The sequence below is a fragment of the Homarus americanus genome, unplaced genomic scaffold, assembly GCF_018991925.1.
Source record: "Homarus americanus isolate GMGI-L3 unplaced genomic scaffold, GMGI_Hamer_2.0 scaffold2269, whole genome shotgun sequence".
In the NCBI taxonomy this organism is placed as follows: domain Eukaryota; kingdom Metazoa; phylum Arthropoda; class Malacostraca; order Decapoda; family Nephropidae; genus Homarus; species Homarus americanus.
In genome coordinates, this window is record NW_024751010.1 from 3,639 (window position 1) to 29,606 (window position 25,968).

The 25,968-nt window shown below is 40.8% G+C and overlaps 1 protein-coding gene across 1 annotated transcript; it reads right to left on the bottom strand.

The window, feature by feature from the left end:
- Positions 1-5,646: 5,646 nt before the first annotated feature.
- LOC121854523 (alpha-aminoadipic semialdehyde synthase, mitochondrial-like) lies at positions 5,647-25,559 on the bottom strand (the record flags this gene model as incomplete). Its single annotated transcript, XM_042349197.1, is given in 18 exon segments — positions 5,647-7,340; positions 11,675-11,879; positions 12,070-12,333; positions 12,641-12,802; positions 13,026-13,169; positions 13,645-13,829; positions 15,227-15,354; positions 16,209-16,211; positions 19,116-19,186; positions 19,432-19,603; positions 19,785-19,933; positions 20,379-20,504; positions 20,680-20,807; positions 20,931-21,156; positions 21,386-21,538; positions 21,898-22,074; positions 23,518-23,673; positions 25,535-25,559. Coding segments are annotated over 18 exon segments (2,767 nt in total), but the record flags the coding sequence as incomplete, so codon positions are not given.
- Between the last annotated feature and the right edge of the window lie 409 nt (positions 25,560-25,968).

Consider the following 25,968-nt stretch of genomic DNA (forward strand, 5'->3'; position numbering starts at 1 on the left):
ATAAGGAAGGCACCAATGAGGAGCCCAAATTTACAAAAATGTATTATTAGCCCAATTGGGGACATTAATTATTACCATACACACTCTTTTGCACAGTGAGGCAAATGAATGACTTTCAAGTATTTTTCATTAACTCAGTAATAAGTACTACCCAAGGACTAGTCTGAAACTCTTGCATATTGATCATATTATAATCTATTCATTGCATATACAGTACCAGTAAATTGGCTAGAGGAGGACTGTGGCTCTTAATGCTACTCCTCTTTACAGTTCAGTGCTCTTTTTCTAATTCCTTGTAAAAGCCAAATTCAAAAATACCATTCAGGACATTATATTATTATTTTGAATTAGGTATTCTTGAGAATAATTTATCATCAAAAAGAGAAAACATTACCTTCATGTATTTAACAAAATACATCTAAGATGTACAGTACAACAAATTCTCATAACACTTTCTTTCCACAAACCTTTCTGGTACGAATGGCTAGCTCACTCTTCACCACTGATGCACCAGCTCAGGAATGCAAGCAGAGGTATGGTCCGACACAACACCCACACGACACTCTGAACTCTAAACCCATAATGCAGGATACAATATTGTCTTTCAATGTAATGGGGACAAGACTTTTTGGAATTTATATTTACTTTCTTTAGGATTACTATTTTCATTAACAGGGAAACTTTGATAGCAGGCAAGGCTTGAGGGATTGTTATTGATCTTATTTTTATTTAGTGGGTCTGGGATACATACTTTACATACACAGGTACAGTATATATACAGTACCGGTATATCCCCCTAACTAACAAAATTCAATTTCTTTAAACCTTTTTCAAATGTGAATACTAATAGATGTAGTTTTCAATAATATAAACATCAAAAGTAGTCAGAAAAATGTAGTTTCCTTACACTGAAATTCTGTACTGTATGTATAACTACTGTACTGTATTATTCTTTACATAGTGGATAGATTTTAGGCCTATGTGGCCATCTTTTACATATTAGATATCAAAGTTTGTAACATTCATACATTCAATATCAAATATGGATCAGTATTTAAAATTTACATGGAAATGTATAAGACAGTCGTGACCTGAACCCAACGTACTGTATATGAACTACCACAGCCTGTCCCATCCAAATCTTGATTAAATTTTCCTTACTTATAAATTAATCAACACAATGTTAGTGCCACCATCTTGTTGATATATGTGGAGCCTATACTTATATAGCAGTCACAACAACAGGACATTTACATAAACATAAGTATTAGTTAAATAGAATTTGTTATAAGATTTACCGACAATTTTAAAAGAATATTGACGTAAAAATATAAGATGTAATAATTCTTGAAATGCATTGATCATCACATGAACTGTATAAGGGAAGATATGAGTGAGTGGATTGATGTTTAAAATGTGAGAATAAACAAAATATAATACTTTAATGCAAATACTCAAGATATTTTAATATTAATTACCATAATACGTAAAGCAAGACATAATCATTAGTCATTATATACACGTGAAAGTTATCCTTCCCTTAAAAAAAACAAGAAAATACTGTACAGTTGACAACCCTTTATCCAAAATTCCGAAAACCAAAAGTTTTATTTTTGTGGGGCATTTTTTTTTTTTTTTTTTTAACAGGGATTAGCCCACCCGGGCATAGATCACTGACCCACATCAGGGCCTGGGGGGGGGGGGCGAAAATGTAATAGCCCTATAATTAAGGTTTATATATAGAAGTTATTACAGTTTAAAGCTTTGCCGGATATATAAGTGTAATAGGAATGTGTTAGGGGGTGTGATAACCGCCCGTCAGGCATTATTTCTCAGTATTCCCCGTTCTACCGTCACCTCAGGTTCCATGCGGTCGGAGTGCCTTGCCGCCCGGCCGCCATTATCCCTCTGAGCGTCACATCAGGTGGTGACTACTCCCCGCTATGCTACTGAAGTATGTGGTCTACAGAGCTTGTGGTACTGTAGTATGTGGTCTACAAAGATGGAACTACTGTAGTATGTGGTCTACAGAGCTGGAGCTACTGTAGTATGTGGTCTACAAAGATGGAACTAGTGTAGTATGTGGTCTACAGAGCTGGAGCTACTGTAGTGTGGGGTTCAGGATGTTTGGTTCACACTCAGGATGGGATGGAGAAAGGAAACTCACAAGGTGCTCTCTGTATACATGTTGTATTGGATGTACAATGCAGCTTGGTGCTGGGAAGGCAGCATGGTTACAAGCGTGATGTAGAGAGAGCTGGTTGGTGAGGACGCTCAGAGAAGGACAGCTTGTGGGTCGCCATGCTCGCCGTCCGGAGCGAGGACCGCCAGGCAGGCGGAGGAGGAGGAGGTGTTGCTGGCTGGTTGGTGGAGGTAGAAAGAGCCAGATCACCACGAGGTCAGGTCTTAAATAGTGGGGGTTGGCGTGGCTTAGTAGTTGACCCCCGCTCCGTGATGTACGGCGGCGCTGGTTGACCCAGACCACGAGGCACACATTGGGGAATTGGTGGGGTCAGCTAGGCAGTGACAAACAGCGTTTGTAGGGGAGAAATCCACTACAGTATTATGTGGTCTACAGAGTTGGTGCTACTGTAGTATGTGGTCTACAGAGCTTGTGCTACTGTAGTATGTGGTCTACAAAGCTGGAGCTACTGAAGTATGTGGTCTACAGAGTTGGAGCTACTGTAGTATGTGGTCTACAGAGCTTGTTCTACTGTAGTATGTGGTCTACAGAGCTTGTGCTACTGTAGTATGTGGTCTACAAAGCTGGAGCTACTGAAGTATGTGGTCTACAGAGTTGGAGCTACTGTAGTATGTGGTCTACAGAGCTTGTTCTACTGTAGTATGTGGTCTACAAAGCTGGAGCTACTGAAGTATGTGGTCTACAGAGCTGGAGCTACTGTAGTATGTGGTCTACAAAGCTGGAGCTACTGTAGTATGTGGTCTACAGAGCTTGTTCTACTGTAGTATGTGGTCTACAAAGCTGGAGCTACTGAAGTATGTGGTCTACAGAGAAACCACAAGGACCTGACCTAACCTCCTAATCCAACAAGATAAAACAAACAAACAAATGAACCTCAATAACCAAACCTGAAATCGAAAAGTTAAAAAATAAAAATACAAATCGAAAACTATAAATATCTGACTCAAACACTAAAGTATAGCATTTATATTACTACTTTTGCTCTACCTTCCTATATACAAATGACTGTAGAGTTCCGTAATTGCCCTTTACAGAGTTTTAACTGATTATTGTATTTGGAATCATTTAAGTTGTATTAATTAATTATAGTGTAGTTAGTGTATTCAAAATTTGAACATAGATCGAAATATGCAAATTTTCAGCAGTCTTACTGGTTCCATAAAAGAACATTTTGTTATAGAAAACAATGGGTTACGAGAATAACTGAAGTAGATGATTCGGTAGATGGTGTTGATAAAATATTGTACTGGTAGATGGTCTACAATAATTGTTTCAGTGAACTGTTTACCAGTTTACACTATACATAAAACAATGAACGTATAACGTACACAGACAGTACAGGAATATAAACACTGTATACATATACAGTAGTGCATATATACTAACTACATAAACCATGGAGGTATTGCAGTGGATCATCTCCCCTACAAATACAAGCGCCGTTTGTCGCTGACTGGCCGACCCCCAGCGTACGCCTCGTGGTCAAGGTCGGTAACCAGGGACGCCGAACAAAGCGGGGGCCAACCATCAAGCCACGCCTACCCCCGCTATATAAGACCCCACCTGGCCGTCACCTATCTCTTTCTACCTACTGCCACCAGCAAGCTCCTCTGAACAAGCTTCTCCTGACCTAGTAACTCTTTAACACTGCTCTGTACAACAATATATATACAGGAAATGCATTGTGAGTTTCTATTTTACCTCAATCCTGAGTGTGAGATATATTACATGTACGTACGTTGTGAGGCCATATAAAGAGAATCTGACAACCTGCCTCAACAGTACGCCACAGTATATAAAATTTACACTGACTGTGCTGGTATACAAACATTGTACTGTATGGTGCACAAGACAGTGAATGTATACAGTTGTATACAAACAATGTGCATTTATACAATATACATAGCCAGTGCAGGAAGTAAACAATGCACATATACAGTGCAGGTATACAGGCCTTGATAAACGGTGCTAGTACATCTGTTTAAGCAAGAATAACTCGAGAAAGCCAGGAAGGTATTTTCATCTCACATTATATACAGGTTTACCACTGTGACTTGGATTATATCATTACTGTAAGTTTTGTAATCAGCTGTACTATGCTGTTACAGTAGTCAGGCAGGGCATAGCATCAGAGATGACAAATTCAGCTGTTCTTAAGATATTCATTATTGATATAATAAAGATAACATAGCATTTCATTATCAAATATTACCACATCTTTGTTTCTGTCAAGTCACTAAGTGCGTGTGATCAAGTCTTGTCGGGGGAGGGAGGGGGTGGAGTGTTGTAGTGGATATTTCCCCTACAACTACAACTGCCGTTTGTCGCTGACTAGTTGATCCCTTGTCGAGTTCCCCAGCCAATGCCTCGTGGTCTAAAGTCAGCTATCAACCCACGCCTACCTCTGCTATATAAGCCCTCACCTGAACAGCCTTCTACCTGAGCCAGCAACACCTCTGAGCAAGTTCCTCACCAACCAGCTCTCTACTCCACGCTCCTACAGCACCAAGCTGCACTGTATATCCACTACAATATATATATAGAGAACACATTGTGAGTTTCCTTTCTCCAACCCATCCTGAGTGTGAGACAACATCACGAAACCCCACAAATGGTGACCCCGGAGTGACACACTCTCACAGAATGGAGGAGGAGGAACGGATCACTCTCCCAGTCTTCAATCACAACATTGAAGACTGGCTTATCCACATGGAGTCAACTCTCATCGGCTCTACAGCTTCAGACAAACAAAAGTATGTCGCCCTGGTCTGTTCCCTGCCCACAGAAGTCGCCACGCAAGTCTCAGAGACCATCACCAACCCTCCAGCTGACAACAAATTCGCTGCCCTACGGGATGCTCTGAAGACGCTATACCAGCGGCCCTGCACCACTCTCCTACAAGACCTATCCTGTCTCTCCCTCGGAAACTCCACGTCTCTGGGACGAGAAGCAGAGACTGTACTCCCGCCACACAGACAGGCTTCCTGACATTAACCTGCGCCAGCTTCACACTCGGAAGCTCCCTGCAGAAGTTCGTCTTGTCCTCTCAGTATTGGCCTATTCCACTACCTCGGCCACCTACGCAGCCACGGCAGACAGAGTATTCCACCAATACACTGCTGTACGCCATGCGTCTGCGCACAACTCCACGGCCACACTTTCACTTTCCTCCGGTCCTGATCAGCGCTCCCCAGACGACCAACACCTCACAGGACATGCGGGACCTGCTACAGTCCCTACACCCTGGTAGGGCCCCTGGGGATGGCACCTCTGGTAGGGCCCCTGTGGGCAGTGCCCCCCCCCCAATACAGTAAGCTACAAAGAGAGTCAAGAGTGTTCTGTAACCCCCATAGGCCACCAGCATGCTGCTGATAAAGAGTGTCATGACCCAGAAAACCACTGACTAACTGTAACCCATGGGAAAAACATAATTAAATAATCTATATAAGAAATTATTTATTTGGGTAAAAATTACAAAATATATCATAGACTAACATCAGCAATGACAATCACACTGAGAAGTAACTTGAGTTGTTTGCTAATGTTATAAATGTACAATTACTCCTGATATTGAAACAAAAACAGCTTTTAACAACAACTAATTAACTACAATTAACAAATACTGCAATACTAAAATATTACTTTATAATTGTCCACAACAAACGCCTCTACACTACAGTAGTACTAAACACTGGATTTTCTTAACAACATAATTCACTACAATAAACAACAGTGGAACAATATCAGCTTTCTAAATCATTACTGAATGGTCACAACATTATACAAGCCAAGCTATCGAGAGATTTTGTGGTTAGGTGAAACTCACTCTTAGGATCCCCTATAATACACAGTGCTACAGACTGGCCTCACTTATTGTGCATCAGAAAATGGACTTCTTTAACACTCATTTACTCTATATAAATGATGTGGCATAGAAATAAAGAAAATATAATATAAAACTATAAAATAACAGTGTGGGGGAAGTGATGTGGCATAGAAATAAAGAAAATATAATATAAAACTATGAAATAACAGTGTGGGGGAAGTGCTGTGGGTGGAGGCTATAACGCCGTTCCCTCCTCGTGACATACACACAGCCAGGACGACACCCACATTGTTGACTGGCCATGTCCTGTTGGCAGCTCGTCCCCATTGTCCACGGTATTCAAACTTACGATTCTACCTGATGTCGGAGGAATTTTATATTATTATTATTTCGTTTTGGTGCCAAATGCATTCATTGTGGATAACGGGGGTTTTACTACAGCTCTGTACTCACATCTCCTTATGAGCCACTAACCCCAGGATTCAGACTCTTGAACCTAAAGCATTAGGCACTGATGCAGTATTGTGTACAGAAATGCTTCAGATTCATGAGTCTCAATCTTGGGGTTTGTGGTTCACGAGGAGAGGCTTCACGAGTTTTTGGGGGACAGTAAATTAAATCTTACAAAATTACTTCAGCGAACATCATTACAATTATTGACAACTTGATCTTTCAAAATATAAACGTCAATATTTTTTATACAACTCTTACAATTATTTTAGCACCAGTACAAAACAACAATTAATATAAACTCCTTCACTACCGGAACGCCACTTTTGATATTTTATTTTGGTGAACGCCAAACTATTAGAGGGGACCTGTAGGTAAGTGTCAACAGCCTAGATGCTGTTGGGTAAAGGGATATAAGCTTCTAATGGCTTTATCGGCTATCCTCATTAATTGCCAAAATACAAATTCTTCTTCTTATTATCATATGATTTATGGTAATTATGCTCTGTCTACTCAAGCCTGTGTTACACTTTATTATTAAACTATTTCTCTTGGTGATTCGTTCTCGTTAAACCCACGTGGATTTTTCCGTTGCGGTAATTCCTTCCTTTTCGAGTCTAGAGATGATCGGTCGGTAAATGTCTCGGGTAAACGGCAGAACCATCCCTAGTCCCTGGATCTCTCCGTCCAGGACCATCCGTGTGGCTATGGCGGCCGGATAACCCACGGTCTTGGCCATGGCCGAATAACCGGTCGACTCGCCGTACGACACCAGGTTGATGCCCTTCAACTCCTTCCTGCCGTCGGGCCACGTGATGCCGATCTCGTGACGTAGAACCACCAAATCGCGCTCCCCTCTCTCTGTGACGACATAAATAAATAAACCAGACCACAGAAGCTCTTTAGGCTTTATTCCACAGTTCTTAGGGATAAATGATGTGTGGGTGAACTATGAGACACCCTGTACATGTGTGGGTGAACTATGAGACACCCTGTACATGTGTGGGTGAACTATAAGACACCCTGTACATGTGTGGGTGAACTATGAGACACCCTGTACATGTGTGTGTGAACTATAAGACACCCTGTACATGTGTGTGTGAACTATGAGACACCCTGTACATGTGTGTGTGAACTATGAGACACCCTGTACATGTGTGTGTGAACTATGAGACACCCTGTACATGTGTGTGTGAACTATAAGACACCCTGTACATGTGTGTGTGAACTATAAGACACCCTGTACATGTGTGTGTAAGACACCCTGTACATGTGTGTGTGAACTATGAGACACCCTGTACATGTGTGTGTGAACTATGTGTACATGTGTGAACACCCTTGTACATGTGTGTGTGAACTATGAGACACCCTGTACATGTGTGTGTGAACTATAAGACACCCTGTACATGTGTGTGTGAACTATAAGACACCCTGTACATGTGTGTGTGAACTATGAGACACCCTGTACATGTGTGTGTGAACTATGAGACACCCTGTACATGTGTGTGTGAACTATGAGACACCCTGTACATGTGTGTGTGAACTATAAGACACCCTGTACATGTGTGTGTGAACTATAACACACCCTGTACATGTGTGTGTGAACTATAGACACACCTGTACATGTGTGTGTGAACTATAAGACACCCTGTACATGTGTGTGTGAACTATGACACCCTGTACATGTGTGTGTGAACTATAAGACACCCTGTACATGTGTGTGTGAACTATACACACCCTGTACATGTGTGTGTGAACTATAACACACCTTGTACATGTGTGTGTGAACTATAAGACACCCTGTACATGTGTGTGTGAACTATGACACCCTGTACATGTGTGTGTGAACTATAAGACACCCTGTACATGTGTGTGTGAACTATAAGACACCTTGTACATGTGTGTGTGAACTATAAGACACCCTGTACATGTGTGTGTGAACTATGAGACACCCTGTACATGTGTGTGTGAACTATGAGACACCCTGTACATGTGTGTGTGAACTATAAGACACCCTGTACATGTGTGTGTGAACTATGAGACACCCTGTACATGTGTGTGTGAACTATAAGACACCCTGTACATGTGTGTGTGAACTATGTGTACGTGAACTATGAGACACCCTGTACATGTGTGTGTGAACTATAAGACACCCTGTACATGTGTGTGTGAACTATAAGACACCCTGTACATGTGTGTGTGAACTATAAGACACTCCTGTACATGTGTGGTGAACTATAAGACACCCTGTACATGTGTGTGTGAACTATAAGACACCCTGCACATGTGTGTGAACTATAAGACACCCTGTACATGTGTGTGTGAACTATAAGACACCCTGTACATGTGTGTGTGAACTATGAGACACCCTGTACATGTGTGGGTGAACTATAAGACACCCTGTACATGTGTGTGTGAACTATGAGACACCCTGTACATGTGTGTGTGAACTATAAGACACCCTGTACATGTGTGTGTGAACTATAAGACACCCTGTACATGTGTGTGTGTGAACTATAAGACACCCTGTATATGTGTGTGTGAACTATAAGACACCCTGTACATGTGTGTGTGAACTATAAGACACCCTGTACATGTGTGGGTGAACTATAAGACACCCTGTACATGTGTGTGTGACTTATGAGACACCCTGTACCTGTGTGTGTGACTTATGAGACACCCTGTACCTGTGTGGGCAGCCTATGAGACACCCTGTACCTGTGTGGGCAACCTATGAGACACCCTGTACCTGTGTGTGTAATTATAACACACCCTGTGCATGTGTGTGTGAACTATAAGACACCCTGTGCATGTGTGTGTGAACTATAAGACACCCTGTACATGTGTGTGTGAACTATAAGACACCCTGTACATGTGTGTGTGAACTATAACACACCCTGTACATGTGTGTGTGAACTATAACACACCCTGTACATGTGTGTGTGAACTATAAGACACCCTGTACATGTGTGTGTGAACTATGAGACACCTCTGTACATGTGTGTAGAACTATAAGACACCCTGTACATGTGTGTGTGAACTATGAGACACCCTTGTACATGTGTGTGTGAACTATAAGACGCCCTGTACATGTGTGTGTGAACTATAAGACACCCTGTACATGTGTGTGTGAACTATGAGACACCCTGTACATGTGTGTGTAGTGCTATAAGACACCCTGTACATGTGTGTGAACTATAAGACACCCTGTACATGTGTGTGTGTGAACTATAAGACACCCTGTACATGTGTGTGTGAACTATAAGACACTCTGTACATGTGTGTGAACTATAAGACACCCTGTACATGTGTAAGTGAACTATAAGACACCCTGTACATGTGTGTGTGAACTATGAGACACCCTGTACATGTGTGTGTGTGAACTATAAGACACCCCTGTACATGTGTGTGTGTGAACTATGAGACACCCTGTACATGTGTGTGTGAACTATAAGACACCCTGTACATGTGTGTGTGTGAATCCATGAGACACCCTGTACATGTGTGTGTAAGCCATAAGACACCCTGCACATGTGTGTGAAATCTGTAGACACCCTGTACATGTGTGTGTGAACTATAAGACACCCTGTACATGTGTGTGTGAACTATAAGACACCCTGTACATGTGTGTGTGAACTATAAGACACCCTGTACATGTGTGTGGGTGAACTATAAGACACCTTTGTACATGTGTGTGTGAACTATGAGACACCCTGTACATGTGTGTGAACTATGAGACACCCTGTACATGTGTGTGAACTATAAGACACCCTGTACATGTGTGTGTGAACTATGAGACACCCTGTACATGTGTGTGTGTGAACTATGAGACACCCTGTACATGTGTGTGTGAACTATAGACACCTTGTACATGTGTGTGTGAACTATGAGACACCCTGTACATGTGTGTGTGAACTATAAGACACCCTGTACATGTGTGTGTGAACTATAAGACACCCTGTACATGTGTGTGTGAACTATAAGACACCCTGTACATGTGTGGGTGAACTATAAGACACCCTGTACATGTGTGTGTGAACTATAAGACACCCTGTACATGTGTGTGTGAACTATGAGACACCCTGTACATGTGTGTGTGAACTATAAGACACCCTGTACATGTGTGTGTGTGAACTATGAGACAAATCTCTGTACATGTGTGTGTGTGAACTATAAGACACCCCTCCTGTACATGTGTGTGTGAACTATGAGACACCCCGTACATGTGTGTGTGGAACTATAAGACACCCTGTACATGTGTGTGTGTTTGGTAAGACACTTCTGTACATGTGTAGAACTATAAGACACCCTGTACATGTGTGTGTGAACTATAAGACACCCTAGCTATGTGTGTGTGAACTATAAGACAATCTCTGTACATGTGTGTGTGTGAACTATAAGACACCCTGTACATGTGTGGGTGAACTATAAGACACCCTGTACATGTGTGTGTGAACTATAAGACACCCTGTACATGTGTGTGTGAACTATAAGACACCCTGTACATGTGTGTGTGAACTATATGACACCCTGTACATGTGTGTGTGAACTATAAGACACCCTGTACATGTGTGTGTGAACTATAAGACACCCTGTACATGTGTGAGTGAACTATAAGACACCCTGTACATGTGTGTGTGAACTATAAGACACCCTGTACATGTGTGTGAACTATAAAGAGACACCCTGTACATGTGTGTGTGAACTATAAGACACCTGTACATGTGTGTGAACTATACACAGAACACCTGCATGTGTGTGAACTACTTATAGGCACCCTGTACATGTGTGTGTGTGAACTATAAGACACCACAGCACATGTGTGTGTGAACTATAAGACACCCTGTACATGTGTGTGTGAACTATAAGACACCCTGTACATGTGTGTGTGAACTATGAGACACCCTGTACATGTGTGTGTGAACTATAAGACACCCTGTACATGTGTAGTAAAAGGAAATAAAAACTAATGTACTCATTAAGTTAGAGTATATAAATTCAAATGACTGTACTCAAGAAATTAGTAAAGAACTACAAACTACTGTACTCAACATGTCAGAGAACCTAAATCTCAAAACAATACTGGAACCAATATTGCCAATGACTGGGGTAATCCTGTACTCAACATGCCAGAGTACAGAAACCCCGACACATCCCAAGCTACACTACAACACCAAAAACAAGACGCCACTTACGGAGCTCTAGTCGTTTTGAGAGGTAGTGAGAGAGAGTGTCGAGCGGTGAGTTAGCCTTGAACACCAAATCGTCATTTAACAGCCCCAGAGATTCAAAGTTTTGTAACTGGTTATCATTATCTATTCGCTCCAGCACCAGCGATCTCAAGTTGTCGTAGAAAATATTTGAGTCCAGCTGGCCGAGTAGACTACACACAAGTTGTTTCTGTAAAAAATATTATTGTTTACAGATGAAATAGATTACACACCACTTGTATCTGTTGTTTGTATCAGAGGTTCAAAGTTTATGTCAAATATCTTTTTCTAACCATTTTTTGTATACATTTTAGTTGAAGGTTTAAATATGACCAGAGACAGTGGCCTCTACCAGAGACAGTGTTACATCACAGACCTACCCAGGTAATATCAGGACCCCCTCGATGCAACATGGGGTGTGGTTGAGGATCGATCAGTCCAAGTTTCTGTAATGCCTTGACAATATCAGAGAAGCCCTTATAGCGCAGAGTTCCCCTGAGCACGGTCTTGGCCTCTGGGATGCCGTATAGGCTCCTGTAAACGGTGGAGTCACGGTTGGGGAATCCTTCGAGGGCCAGACCCGGCAGGAAGGTGAATTCTTCAGTGGCGTCGAGGAGCGCACCGCCTGGAGGGATCTCTATGACCTGTAAACACACAAGCGGCTGTCAACTGTCCGCCCAAGCTTATTTTGCCTAAAGCTTAACTACCCTAATAATATTCGGGGGTTAGGTTAGGTCTTCTAATACTATTCTACTAATATCAGGTGAAAGTAAATAATATAAAAAATATTTAGTTACAAACTTGTAAGTAGTTATAAATATTTAGTTATATACTTGTAAGAAATAATGAAATTTTTTGTTATTTTATACAGTTTTCAGCTCCCTCTAAGTCATTAAACACCCACTCAATCAATCCAACAGTCACTGAGCCCATTAAACAGTCACCACTCACCTCGCCATTCTCCAAATACTTAGCACCAGCCAGGGTATTGAGTAGTACACCCTGTGGACTCCACGAGAACTTGTAACGCAGGGGATTGTCGGAGAACTCGGGGGCCGGCAGTCCTCCGCAGAACGAGACGAACGAGTCAATTTTACCACCGCCTCTTTGGACCTGTGAGTTATGACTGAATTAACCAACTGTGTTCTGATAAAAATGAGTACTATGTCTCTTTATACAAATGAGTTAATCTTTTAGACAATATTTCTATATAAATCAGTTATTCTATCTAAAATAAATATGTGAAATAATTTCTAACATTAACACAAGTAGATGACATCAAGTTAACATTAACAAAGAAGGTAAATGTTACTTTAACCAACATGACATACTGTACCTCCTCGAAACATTCCATAGCCAAGAGGTGGTCAATGCCAGGATCAAGACCGACCTCATTAACCACAGTAATGCCTGCGTCTGAAGCTGCCTCGTGAAGCTCTCTCATGGCCGGAGTGCAGTACGACGCTGTTACCATGTTGGTCTGAAGTAGTCATGTTAAATAACAATATAATAATGGAGCAGCTATACCAGACAGTACATTCAACCCATATTTAAAGTTGTCCAACATATTTGAGTTAATAATGATGTTTGGTAACTTGTTTCACTACTCTATTTACAAACCAATGTTTACCTATCTCGTGCCTAAATCAACATTTGTCTAATTTAAAATGATTGCTTCAAGTTTGTTCCGGTTGGATAGTTTGAGTACTTTTGTAATGTCCCCTTTGTTTAGCCCTGACTTCCATTTATACACCTCTATCATGTCGTCCCTCGCTCTACGTCTCTCGAGGGAATGTACAGTAAGATGCTTTAACCCGTCTCTGTACTCAAGGTTCCTAATGCCCGGGATTAGTCTTGTCATTCTCCTCTCAATTCTTTCTAGGTACAGTAGTTGATATTCATTCTACCCTAACCTAACTTCTCCTACTGTAACCTAACCTAACCCCAGAGCCCACCTTCTGAGTTATACAGTGCTTGGCGACCTCGTGGTGAAGCGAGTACGGCAGGAGAGAGACCACGACGTCGACGCCCTTCACCAAGTCTGCCAGAAGGTCAGGACGCTCGACTACATCAAGCAGAACAGACTCAACGTTGGCGTGTTTAGCCGACAGTGCATCTACCTCGTCTTGCAGTCCCGATGCTGTGTTTAATATTATTAGGTTAGGGCAGTTACAGTACTTTAGGTTAGGGTAGTTACAGTACTTTAGGTTAGGGTAGCTAGAACATAAGAACATAAGAAAATAAGGAGTCTACAACAAGCTGGTTGGCCTGTGCATGGCAACTCCTGTCAAGAGTTACTACCACTCTCTATCATCCATGAATCTATCTAGCCTCCTTTTGAAACTTTCCAGCATTCCAGCACTTACTACAAAGTTGCTAAGCTTGTTCCAGTACTTTAGGTTAGGGTAGTTACAGTACTTTTGTATTAAGATAGGTAATGTGTGGAGAAGGTTAGGTAACAATAATGATAACAATAATAAAAGCTGGTCTATAGTTTCTCAAAAGCACCAGTTCTTCTAAATATCTGCTGTATTTCACAAGCACTCAAAACACTACCAAGACTTAAAAATAAAGAGACGTACAGTACAGAACAGAACAGAACAGAACAGTACAGTACAGTACAGTACAGTACAGTACAGAACAGAACAGAACAGAACAGAACAGAACAGAACAGAACAGAACAGTACAGTACAGTAAGGTACAGTACAGTACTACATTATAAGACCACAAAGAGTGACAGCTTGACTTGTATCATTCATATACCATGCCGCTAAGTTTTAATACAGGGGCCCCCAAAATTCGCAGAGCTTAGGATCTCAAAATAGCCGTGAATTGCCAAATCCGCAAATAGTATTTGCGGATGGGGGAGGAGGGGGGGGATACATTTTAACTTGTATACAAAGAAACGTAGATTCCCTTTATGTGTTTGCCCTTAGGACAATTATTTCTTTTACTTGTATTGTATATGTGTGTGTGTGTGTAGACACACACACACACATATATATACAATACTGTACAGCTAAAGTAAATTACTGTCTCTAGAATGAATGGCTCCCTGTCCCAGCTGTGAAAATGCCGGCAACTTTAAAACTACCCACATACATTCTTGGGTACATCCAGAGTGTCATCCACGAATTATAGACGAACGCAAAACAATAATCCGTGAATTTGGGGAGGTCCTGTGGTCCATAAACCATGTACAGAACCCTGTTGATGACCATAAGTATAAGAACAAGATAGGTCTTAACACTGTTGGTTAGGTTAAGTCACCAGGGAGTACAACAAACACTTAAAGACTCTTTCCATAATAAGTGTCTGGTTGGTTGAGAAAATGACAAAATCCAATCAAGAGAAATAATATAATTTATGATGTTTCTCTAAAGTGTCTTCCTCCTGTAGGGTACAGCAGTGGACAGCTTCCTCCTGTAGGGTACAGCAGTGGATTATTTTAGTATGATTCAAGATGCACTAAACCACACTGATGCTGTACCCAACACTAACACCATATGGTCCTACCTTACTGCACTACATACTCACCCACAGTGATGCCAGTGTTGGTGTTCCTTGAGAGGTATTCCACCAGAGGGGCTGACACGTACCCAGCACCCAGCACTAACACCTTATGCTCCTTACTGGCCATGTCGACAGCAGACTTGCTGGTAGCTCTGGTTACAATGAGAGACGATAGTCTTAATGTGTGTTAGGTGAAGCGTACTGTACCGTTAAGATCGGCACTGTTGGATGTACAGTCCCCTTCACTGGTGCGTTTACAGGGGCTCGCTCACCATAAAAACATTCTACATTGAGATATTTGTTTAACTTTGAGTCCATGGTATGTTTACTGATGCAAATTTCCTTCTGTTGAATGTAAACAATCAGAAGGCTGCACAGAACCTGGTGAACCCCTGTAAATGACTGGTAAACTTAACTCACCAAACTTCATCTATACAGTTAGTACTTAACACAATTTTAAGCCTTCCTACCCTACAGTGCAGTACATATACCAGCACTTTTTACAAGCTCCATGGTCATATTATCTTGGTCAAAATTTCATCATAAATTGTTAATTTTGGTCCTAGATAGTACTAGTTGTCACTGTGCTGTGCTGTGCAAGTGTCATACATTGTGTTTCATTATGTCAGCAAACACTAAACATAAAACTAATGCTAATCAACTATGTTAAATGCAACTAGAGTAATTCTAAGTAAAATATTGTACAAGTGACTCTATGTACAACACCTATAGTGTAAGTAGGTCTTAAAATACTGTACTGTACAACAAGGGGTAATGACTGAAGGAAATAAAACAGTCTAGTCTAAGGTCTACTACACAAACAGGGCCATCTATACTACACAACTATGGTCCAGTAAAGGAACCTGGCCAATTATAAGGTCCAATAAAGAAACCTGGCCATCTGTAAGGGCCAATAAATAAACATATATGATAAAAAATACTTGAGTTAAGATGTCCCTACGTCATGTGATCAGGAGAAGTACTGTACAGTTTGTTGGGTCATTACCTTCTGTAAGAGACACAAAATACACAACATTATTGAACAACAACAGACGACCCAAATAACATATTATGATGCCCGGCGCAAACCTCGCTAGTTAATGGGGGCGGGGGCTCATGCACACACGCATTACAACGGAGATCACGTCGGTGTTTTTGTTGTGACGGCAGCATTTTCCTCACTGGTTGACGAGTGAAGTTTGCCACAAGTTAGGACATAACATAAGAGCTACAGTACTGTCCAACTTACACTATATTTAAACCTTCCCTGTCTGCTGATAGTTGGTAAGAAGTTCCGCTATATTTCCGAACCAATGTTCACCTATCTCGGACCTAAATCTATATTTGTCTAATTTAAAACCATCGTTACGAGTTTGCTACTGATCTGTAATAAAAATATTTATTAATATTTTATTTATTAATTCTTATTTCTCTTAATTTCTAATTGTCTTTACTAGTGAGAGAGAGAAAGAGAGTGAGGGAGGTTGTTGTGGTCAGGTCACCCTCACACCAAGGGAGGGAGAGAGGTAATAGGCCAGTTGAGACACTAGGGACAGTTATGTTATTACTCACTCTACACCAAAGAAATGTATCATGAATATTTTACTGTTTATTGATGACTTAACCTTGGGAGTATTGTATCTGGCCATGTTAAAACATTTACACTTTACCAAATTAAACAAAAGCCAGGCTGTAGAATGCCACACAGGCTCTCCCCATTGGTTCAGGTTCAAGGCCCTCAATGTCATTGGTCAGTTTGATCGGAAACACTTGGACAGTTCCCCATTTCTCGGTCAAATTTTGATACATAATTTTCTCTAAAAATTATGACAGATGGTTTTATACCTTGAAGGAAGCACAAACAGTCTCTCCAAGGTGATCTGGCCAGACACTCATCAAGAGGTTGGCCACACTCAACAGGTTGGCCACACTCAACAACAGGCTGGCCACACTCATCAACAGGTTGGCCACAATATAATGCATCAGACACATACCGTATATACTCGTGTATAGTTCGAGTTTTTAAGACCAAATTTTTAGGCAAAAAATTTTGGGTCGACCTCTACATAGGTAATAGTTTTGTTAGGTTGAACCCGTGCATGATGGGAAGGGCGAGCAGCAACTTTTAGCTTCAGACATGAAAAATATTTACCATTTACTGCCAGTAACAATGGAAACATAAAATATGTACCAATTAGTAATGAAAAGTTGTGCAGTTCCTTCAGCAGATGAAGCTCACCAACTTACAATAGACTAAATTACCTTACAACGAGCGTTCAGTAGTCTATGTTGAAGTTCTTAGCACAGGCTAACTTATCATATACGGTATCACAGTTCTCATTGATCTACAAAAAATACCGGTAATAAAAACCTTTTCGATATTTCACACTTAATATAATACCCGGTAATCTACTTCAACCTCCTATTGTTTACAACGACGCATCACGCACCACCAGCTGTATCAGCTAGACGGTACACGTGTTTTTCGAATCGTTTTCAGTTAAAAAACTGTTACATCACATGTATATTTTACCTTAACTGTGCCTGAATGAATATGTTCTCGGAAATAAATAGTAGTTTTGCTGAAACGTGATGTATTTTAATGTAAAATAGGATAAAATACATGACGAAAACAAAAGACTTTACCTAACCTTCCGATGTTCAAGAGAAGTTACTTGTTTTTTAATAGTTTTTGGTTAAAATATTGTTATATTACAATGGTATTCTATTCATACTGTGCTTGATATAATGCATTCACGGAAATGTAATATTTTTGCTGAAATGATGTACGTATTACAGTGGAAAGTGGGATAAAATCGTGACGAAAACAATGACTTTCGCTTTCTTTCATTCAAAAGATGTTACCGTAATCGCTTTTTGAATGGTTTTCAGTTAAAAAACTGTTGTATTACGATAATATTCTATCCTAATTGACTTGAATAAATACTACGATACCATATTTCTGAATATTTTCATTAAAATTCATCAAAATCATTTTCCTTGTCATCGTCTGCAGCACCAAACAGCTTCTCCCAGTCCTCTCTTTGAACAGGGCTAGACAGTACACGTGTTTTTTTTAATCGTTTTCAGTTAAAAAACTATTATATCACACGTATATTTTACCTTAACTGCGCCTGAATGAATATATTCTCGGAAATAAAAGTAGTTTTGCTAAAACGTGATGTATTTCAATGTAAAATAGGATAAAATACATGACGAATACAAAAGACTTTACCTAACCTTCCGATGTTCTTGAGATGTTACTCGTTTTTTTAATAGTTTTCGGTTACAATTCTGTTATATTACAATGATATTCTATTCATACTGTGCTTGATATAATACATTCACGGAAATGTAATATTTTTGCTGAAATTACGTACGTATTAAAGTGGAAAGTGGGATAAAATCGTGACGAAAACAATGACTTTCGCTTTCTTTCGTTCAAAAGATGTTACCGTAATCGCTTTTCGAATGGTTTAGTTAAAAACTGTTGTATTACAATAATACTCCCTCCTAACTGACTTGAATAAATAGTTGAATGGAAATATACAATATTTTTGTTGAAACTACCCGCGTTTCAGTGTAAAGTGTCGTAATAATAAATGGTAAACAATTTGCTTTCGGCACTCATGTTTCATGCACGGCGAGCCTCAGTTTATAGGACGTAGAGCGTTTTTAGTGAAGGTTTTGTTGTTCCATTACCCTCAAAAAAGTGGGTCAAACTATAAACGAGGAATATCATAAATTAACGATTTCTTGGTTAAAAGATCAGGGTCGACCTATAAACGAGGGGGGGTTATAGACGAGTATATACGGTACATACAGCTCATCAAATACTTCCATTGTTTCTCTCAAAACTGTGGAACAAAACAGTAATGTAATAAACACATCAGGAGAGAGTTAAGGTACGTACTTGGTCTGGGCGCGGAGATCTGCGATGTACTCAAAGTTTTTAGTGAGTCGACCACCACTGGTGATAATAGCCTGTGGGTCAGGTACATAGTTATTATCTCAAACAAGTTTATATTGGCTCAGTTATCACACCAAGCAGGTAGTATACTGTATATAAACTGTGTAAATATACATATAATGAATATACATACACACCAAGCAGGTACAGTAGTATAGAAAATAAGATTCATTCATGCACCGAGCAGGTAAATTATGTTTAATTCTAGACTAAGCGGATATACATAGATGGAGAGAAGGTTTAGTGCACACGCTCTCACCCCACCAACAGCATGCGTGAAAGAGTGTTCCTCGAAGGTCTTGGAGAGGTCGGACTGAAGGATGTCGTACATGTGAGGCAGAAGCAACGAACCGAAGAAATCTGTAGCTTCTCTGGGCAGTTGTGTGGGCATGTTGTCAATACTACACACCAGTACTCCGGGGCCTTTGAAACTGTGGTCAACAAAAGGATGAGAGTTAGAGGTAATTTATACTATGTCGTTGAAATGTAGTCATCTATCTGTTGGTCCATTGAATTGGCTATCTCACCTTGCCTCACCTCACCTCACCTTGCCTCACCTCACCTCACCTTGCCTCACCTCACCTCACCTCACCTTGCCTCACCTCACCTCACCTGTTCGTATCTTTGTTCTGATTGGCATCGTAGAGACAGAACGGCGTGTCGATGGTGGTACACTCGGACATGAATTCAATGGAGCCGCCCGGATCTGCTGAGACGTCGCAGATGGCCAACATTCTGTGAGGTAGTGAAGGAGAACCCATCTGAGGGGGGGGGAGGGGGTGTATTAATGAGAGGTTATTGTAAAGTTCGCTCAGTGGGACAAACAGTCAGTCGCTTAATCCCTGACAGTCATAAAGTAATACAGTTTGTCTTGTTATCAGTCAACCAGTCAGTCAGTTGCTTTGTTTGAGACAGAAAACTTAATCCCTGACAGTCATACAGTCACTGAAATAGTCTCCTAACATGGCTTAACCTCGATCACTGGGATATATTAATTTCTTTGGACCTGTAAAACTCTTTCACTCAAACCCAATACAGTGCTTTAGTTCCTTTACCCTTTCTTAATCCATTTGGTCTTCACTTAACTAAATTTATATTGTATATTTTATTCTACTTAATAAAACTTTGCAGATAAGACTTGTTCTTCTAACCTGTTTTTTAGGTCATATAATAATTGTTTTAGTTATATATTTTACTCCAACGTACCGAGGCTGGCAGCCAGGGGGTATACACTGGCTGTAGAAGGTACTTGGCGTCGGGGATGGTCAGCAGCTTAGGGGAATTAACGGCCCAGTATATTCCATTGATGATGACCGAGGCGTACGGCGCCACCTGTAACATACGACGCTACTTAACTCTTTGTGAGTTAGACGATGAATTTATGAATAAAGAAGCCAAAATTATGAGTTAAATACAAAGTTCTTATGAGAAGAAGAACTCATGAGACAGACTTTATGAGGAAGAAAACTAAGCTAACCAAACATTTGTCCCAAGTCAATAAACGGACCTTGTGAGCAAAGACAGAAATGTAGCGCTCCGGGTGTTCCTCGTATTCCACCGCGTCATATTTACCGCCGTCCTTCCTCACCAGATGGTCCCGACGACTGACCTCACACACGTACACCTTGTTTGTGGCTGTTGGGGAGAAAGACGCTAAGCTCTGACCACAAATCATATCCAACAATAAATTATAAAACTCTTATAAAATACTCAATATATCTTTTAAAAATTAATGTACTGTACAGTATTATGACTTACATCCATGTTCTGCCACTTTCTTGAGGGCCTTGACGGTGACATACTCGTGTGGCAGTTCTTGCACTATTTCCTGCGCTCCCTGAGACACGTTGCCCGTACCCGTGAATATAAACGTCAGAGGCCCGATGGATTTGGGCATCATCCCCAGCGAGACCTCGTAACCTGTGTCGCGAATAGATTGTCTGGCCATTTCCGTGTTGCGGTAATTGTGGGCCGGACCGATGTGCTGCGAGGAAGATGGCGGCAAAAAATACGATAAAATGCAAACGTCGTCGAGTAAGGACGGGAGAGTCTAACAAGGAGCTACTTTAGGCTAAGTTAACAAACAAAGATTAACACGAGTTTAGGTTAGGTGGGTAAAAGCTGGGGTGTGTATTGTACATGTTATACACGGCACAAGTTGGACCCACAAGTAACAATTTAAATATAACAATAACAAAGACTGACTGACTCACCATAAAGGGTGTGTGGTGACCAAGAGCCAACAGACGAAGACCAAGACCATTGAGAATGTTTATCATGCCGGCCACTCCAGCATACTTCCCAAATGCCACAACGCGCTGGCCTTGTTCGTCACACATCCGCTCGTAGTCCAACAGCCGGATGTTCTGTGGATGACAAGACGATGTGGATTATGTGGACGATATTAATTATATTACATGTCAGGATTAGTAATTACAGTACTACACTAATCCCTTGTTAAAATTATAGTTATTACTACACTTCAATAAAACTCACTTCTACTAATAATTATACAGTGTATTTAACACCTTCACTACAGGGACGCTAAGGCAGATTTTATTCAGCTCAGAGGTGACCCCATACACCAGGTGTTAGTAGACTATCACCACTAACACCTCCACTACAGGGACGACACTTTTAACAATAATAACACAATATATTAATGCATATTTTGTTAAATACTGTACCAATAATAAGTCTGTTCTTAAGACCAAACGTTCCTTACCTTCTCCAAAATAGCTTCAAGAAGTGGCATATTAGCCTCTTGAGCCTTAATGGTGTGTGAGAAGAAGCAGTACGTTCTGTTAGGGATGAGTTGGTCGATGGGGACCTGTTTCACCCCAATAATGACAGGAGCCTCCGAGAGGTCTTCCTGTATCTTGGCCCCAACGTTCTGGTATGCCTGTAACATATAAGGTATCTCTCAACAACAACATTTCCCGGTAACCAGACGACTCTCTCAAAGCCAGAAGTAACTCCCCCATCCCCGGAATATTCCGGATATTGGAAAAATTGTCTTGGAATTTTCCAGAAAATGAGCCCCTCTGAAAATCGTTTCCAAAGCCGAAATTTTCCGAAAAATTCCGGCTTTGGGAACGATTTACTGAGGAAATTTTAATTCTGCCTATCAGAGAGTTCCGGGTTTGAGGGACTCCGGCTAATGGAAACATTATGCCTGTAAGATAAATACTGTAAAACCTGAAAGATAAATACAGTATAAAGTTACTGTACAGTATTGTCATGTAAGATACAGTTTTTGTTATGTAATCCTATATGGTAGCAAGATACTGTAGTTACGTATTGTAATGTACTATGCTCCTCTACTTATCAACGAGTTACGTTCCTGAGGCTTGTTTGTAAATCCAATTGGATATTTAGTCCAGCTATACCCTTTAATACAGCCTTAAAACCTGGCTCACTCTTCTCCTCTTAGGTAATGTTTGTTCTATCTGGAATTTTCTTCAAAATAATCCAGTCTCATCCACATTAAACACCTGTTCTGGCAGGTAACCCCCCTCATTGATGATGTTTGTATCTCTGAAAGTTTGTAAGTTGAACGTTCTTAAGTAGAGGAGCACCTGTAATATATAGTCAATCCTGTATTCTGATAAGCTTAAAAATACAGTTACAGTAACTATGTTTTCATCCTGTATTGTAAGAATCATGTAAAATACAGATATATTATAGATATTTGAAATCATTTTACTGTAACATTAAAGAACAATTGTAAACTGTACTTCAGATTTTGTGTTGAGAATTGGCAAGTACTTTGACAGGTTGAAATAACCATCTGAGGGCTGTATACAGTAGACCCTTGTTATTCACGAGGGAAAGGTTCCAAGAAATGACGCCAAGAGGCAAAACAGTGAATAGCGACCTACACTACTTACCTTAGTGCAGTACTGCATACCAAACAACCACAGCAGCATCATCTCCTCTGTTAACTTTCTTTGTCATCAATGTCTTCTGCCTTTTACATTTCACCCCACTAGCATCACTAGCACTAGGCAGCCATTTAAAGGCCATTTGACACAGAAACACTAAAGTTTTAAGAGTACAACCCGAGATGCTGCATCACATACAGTGGCTGGGTGTGAACAGAGGGGGAAGACTCTACAGGCTCATGGGGTGACTCATTGTGTTGTGGGAAATGGCTCCCTAGCTAGCCACCATCTTCTTTGTAACAATCATCTAAATTGTGAATTGCAAACTGGTGAACGACAAGGGTCTACTGTACTGTACTTCTCTACACATACTGTACACTATTACATATTATATTGTTTAGTACAAATCTTGAGTACAAATATTAGCCAAGTTATATAGTGTACTGTAAAGTATATCTCACCTGCATGGGGTAAGCTCTGCGATTAGACGGCTGTACAATGACCCTGACCCCATCCTTGACCAGTTGCTTCACCTGGGATGGGCCAAGAAGAGCCCTTCTCTCCCACACACTCTGGTCCTCTCGACGAATGCCCAGAACTCTGCCTCGAACATTTCTCTACAAAATGGGGATTAAACATCACTTATACATTGAATATTTACCTATTTAACCCTATACATACACCACGCACCCTATACATACACCACGCACCCTATACGGACACCACGCACCCTATACATACACCACACACCCTATACATACACCACACACCCTATACATACACCACACACCCTATACATACACCACGCACCCTATACGTACACCACACACCCTATACATACACCACGCACCCTATACGTACACCACACACCCTATACATACACCATGCACCCTATACAGTGACCCCTCGTTTAACGAACACCTCGGTTAACGTAATTTCGATTAACGAACTGCCTTCCATAAGGATCTTCAATTCCGTTAACGAAAAAAATTCGATTAACGAAGTTCTTACGTAACCGACCTCAACATGTTTTCGCTTGCACTGACCAGGCAACCAGCTTTAGTATCAGTCCGCCAATACATTAATCGGTTCTAGGGCTTAAATTCCTTACTATTTTAGTAAATATCAAGAAGTTTATACTATTCAATAATTTTAAAGTTTAATTTTCAATTTTTTGTCATTTTAACAATTATTGAACATAATTGAAGGTAAAGTGACTAGTTTAATGCGCGGCATCCAGCCTCTTAACACAGCAAACAGGAGTTACTGTCTCTCTCTGTTTTCACTGGAGGTAACATCTTGCTTGAGACTCTCTTCAACTAAACGCTTTTTTCTGTGTTTCCAAGCAAATTATTGGTCATTTTGAAATATATTTTACATATTGACAATATATAATGCAGTGCAGTGTTGATTTAAAAGAAATAATCTTGAATTACACCAGAAGGCTAAATTTTATGGGTGAAATAAACCATGGAATGACTTCTCTTCCACCCCAATGCCTTCTCTTCTTCCTTCTCCTCCACCCCCATTCTAAATCCCATCATCATCATCATCATCCAGGAGCCTTCTACATACACACCTCAAAGTAAGTGAACTTTTCTACCATTTTTGTTGAATTTAGGAAATTTTCGGTGAGCTGGAACTAATTACCCAAAAACCCATTGAAACAATGGTTTCACTTAACGAACTTTTCGGTTAACGAACGACCTTCTGGAACGGATTGAGTTCGTTAACGGAGGGGTCACTGTACATACACCACGCACCCTATACATACACCACGCACCCTATACATCCACCACACACCCTATACATACACCACGCACCCTATACATACACCACGCACCCTATACATACACCACACACCCTATACATACACCACACACCCTATACATACACCACACACCCTATACATACACCACACACCCTATACATGCCCACACTTTTTCATACATACACCACACACCCTATACACACACCACACCCTATACATACACCCACACACCCTATACATACACACACCCTATACATACACACACACCCTATGTACACCACACACCTATACATACACCACACCCTATACATACACCACGACTCCTATACATACAATTGAGCATTCTATACATACACCACGAATTCTATACATACACCACGCACCCCATACATACACACCACGCGACCCTATACATGCACCACGACCCTATACATACACACCACACACCCTATATACACCACACCCTATACATACACCACGACCCTATACATACACCACGCACTTATACATACACCACGCACTTATACATACACCACGACCCTATACATACCACACACCCTATACATACACCACGACTCCTATACATACACCACGACCCTATACATACACTACACACCCTATACATACACCACGCGACCCTATACATACACCACACATCTCTGCTGCACTTGTCAGTCATGTAATATCTACCTCTGCACAGTACTCACACTGATCCAGCGCCTAGCATGGCAGGAGGAGAGGTGAACACCGCGACTAAGAACGGTGCCAGCCGCCTTATCACCCGGGACATAACACCTGAAAACACCACAAAATTCAACATCTTACATCACAAACTAACGAAAAACTAATATAGCACATCTAAAATTAACATCACAGATCAAAATTCACCAACCTACAGTAGGCTCCATTTAATTACTGTAGTAGGCAGGTACCAAACAGGAGGTGTACTGGGAAGGTATTGAAGCATAATGTGTTGTCTAATGGGGAGACCCTGCTGTCATATGTGACCAAGTTCCAGGTTGATGATCTGACTTTCTGTCTTTATTTACACACAATTGCAGGTCTCAATTGTTTCTCTTACAACACAACATACATAATATTGTTTCTCAATCATAATTTATTTTTTTTGTATTTATTTATT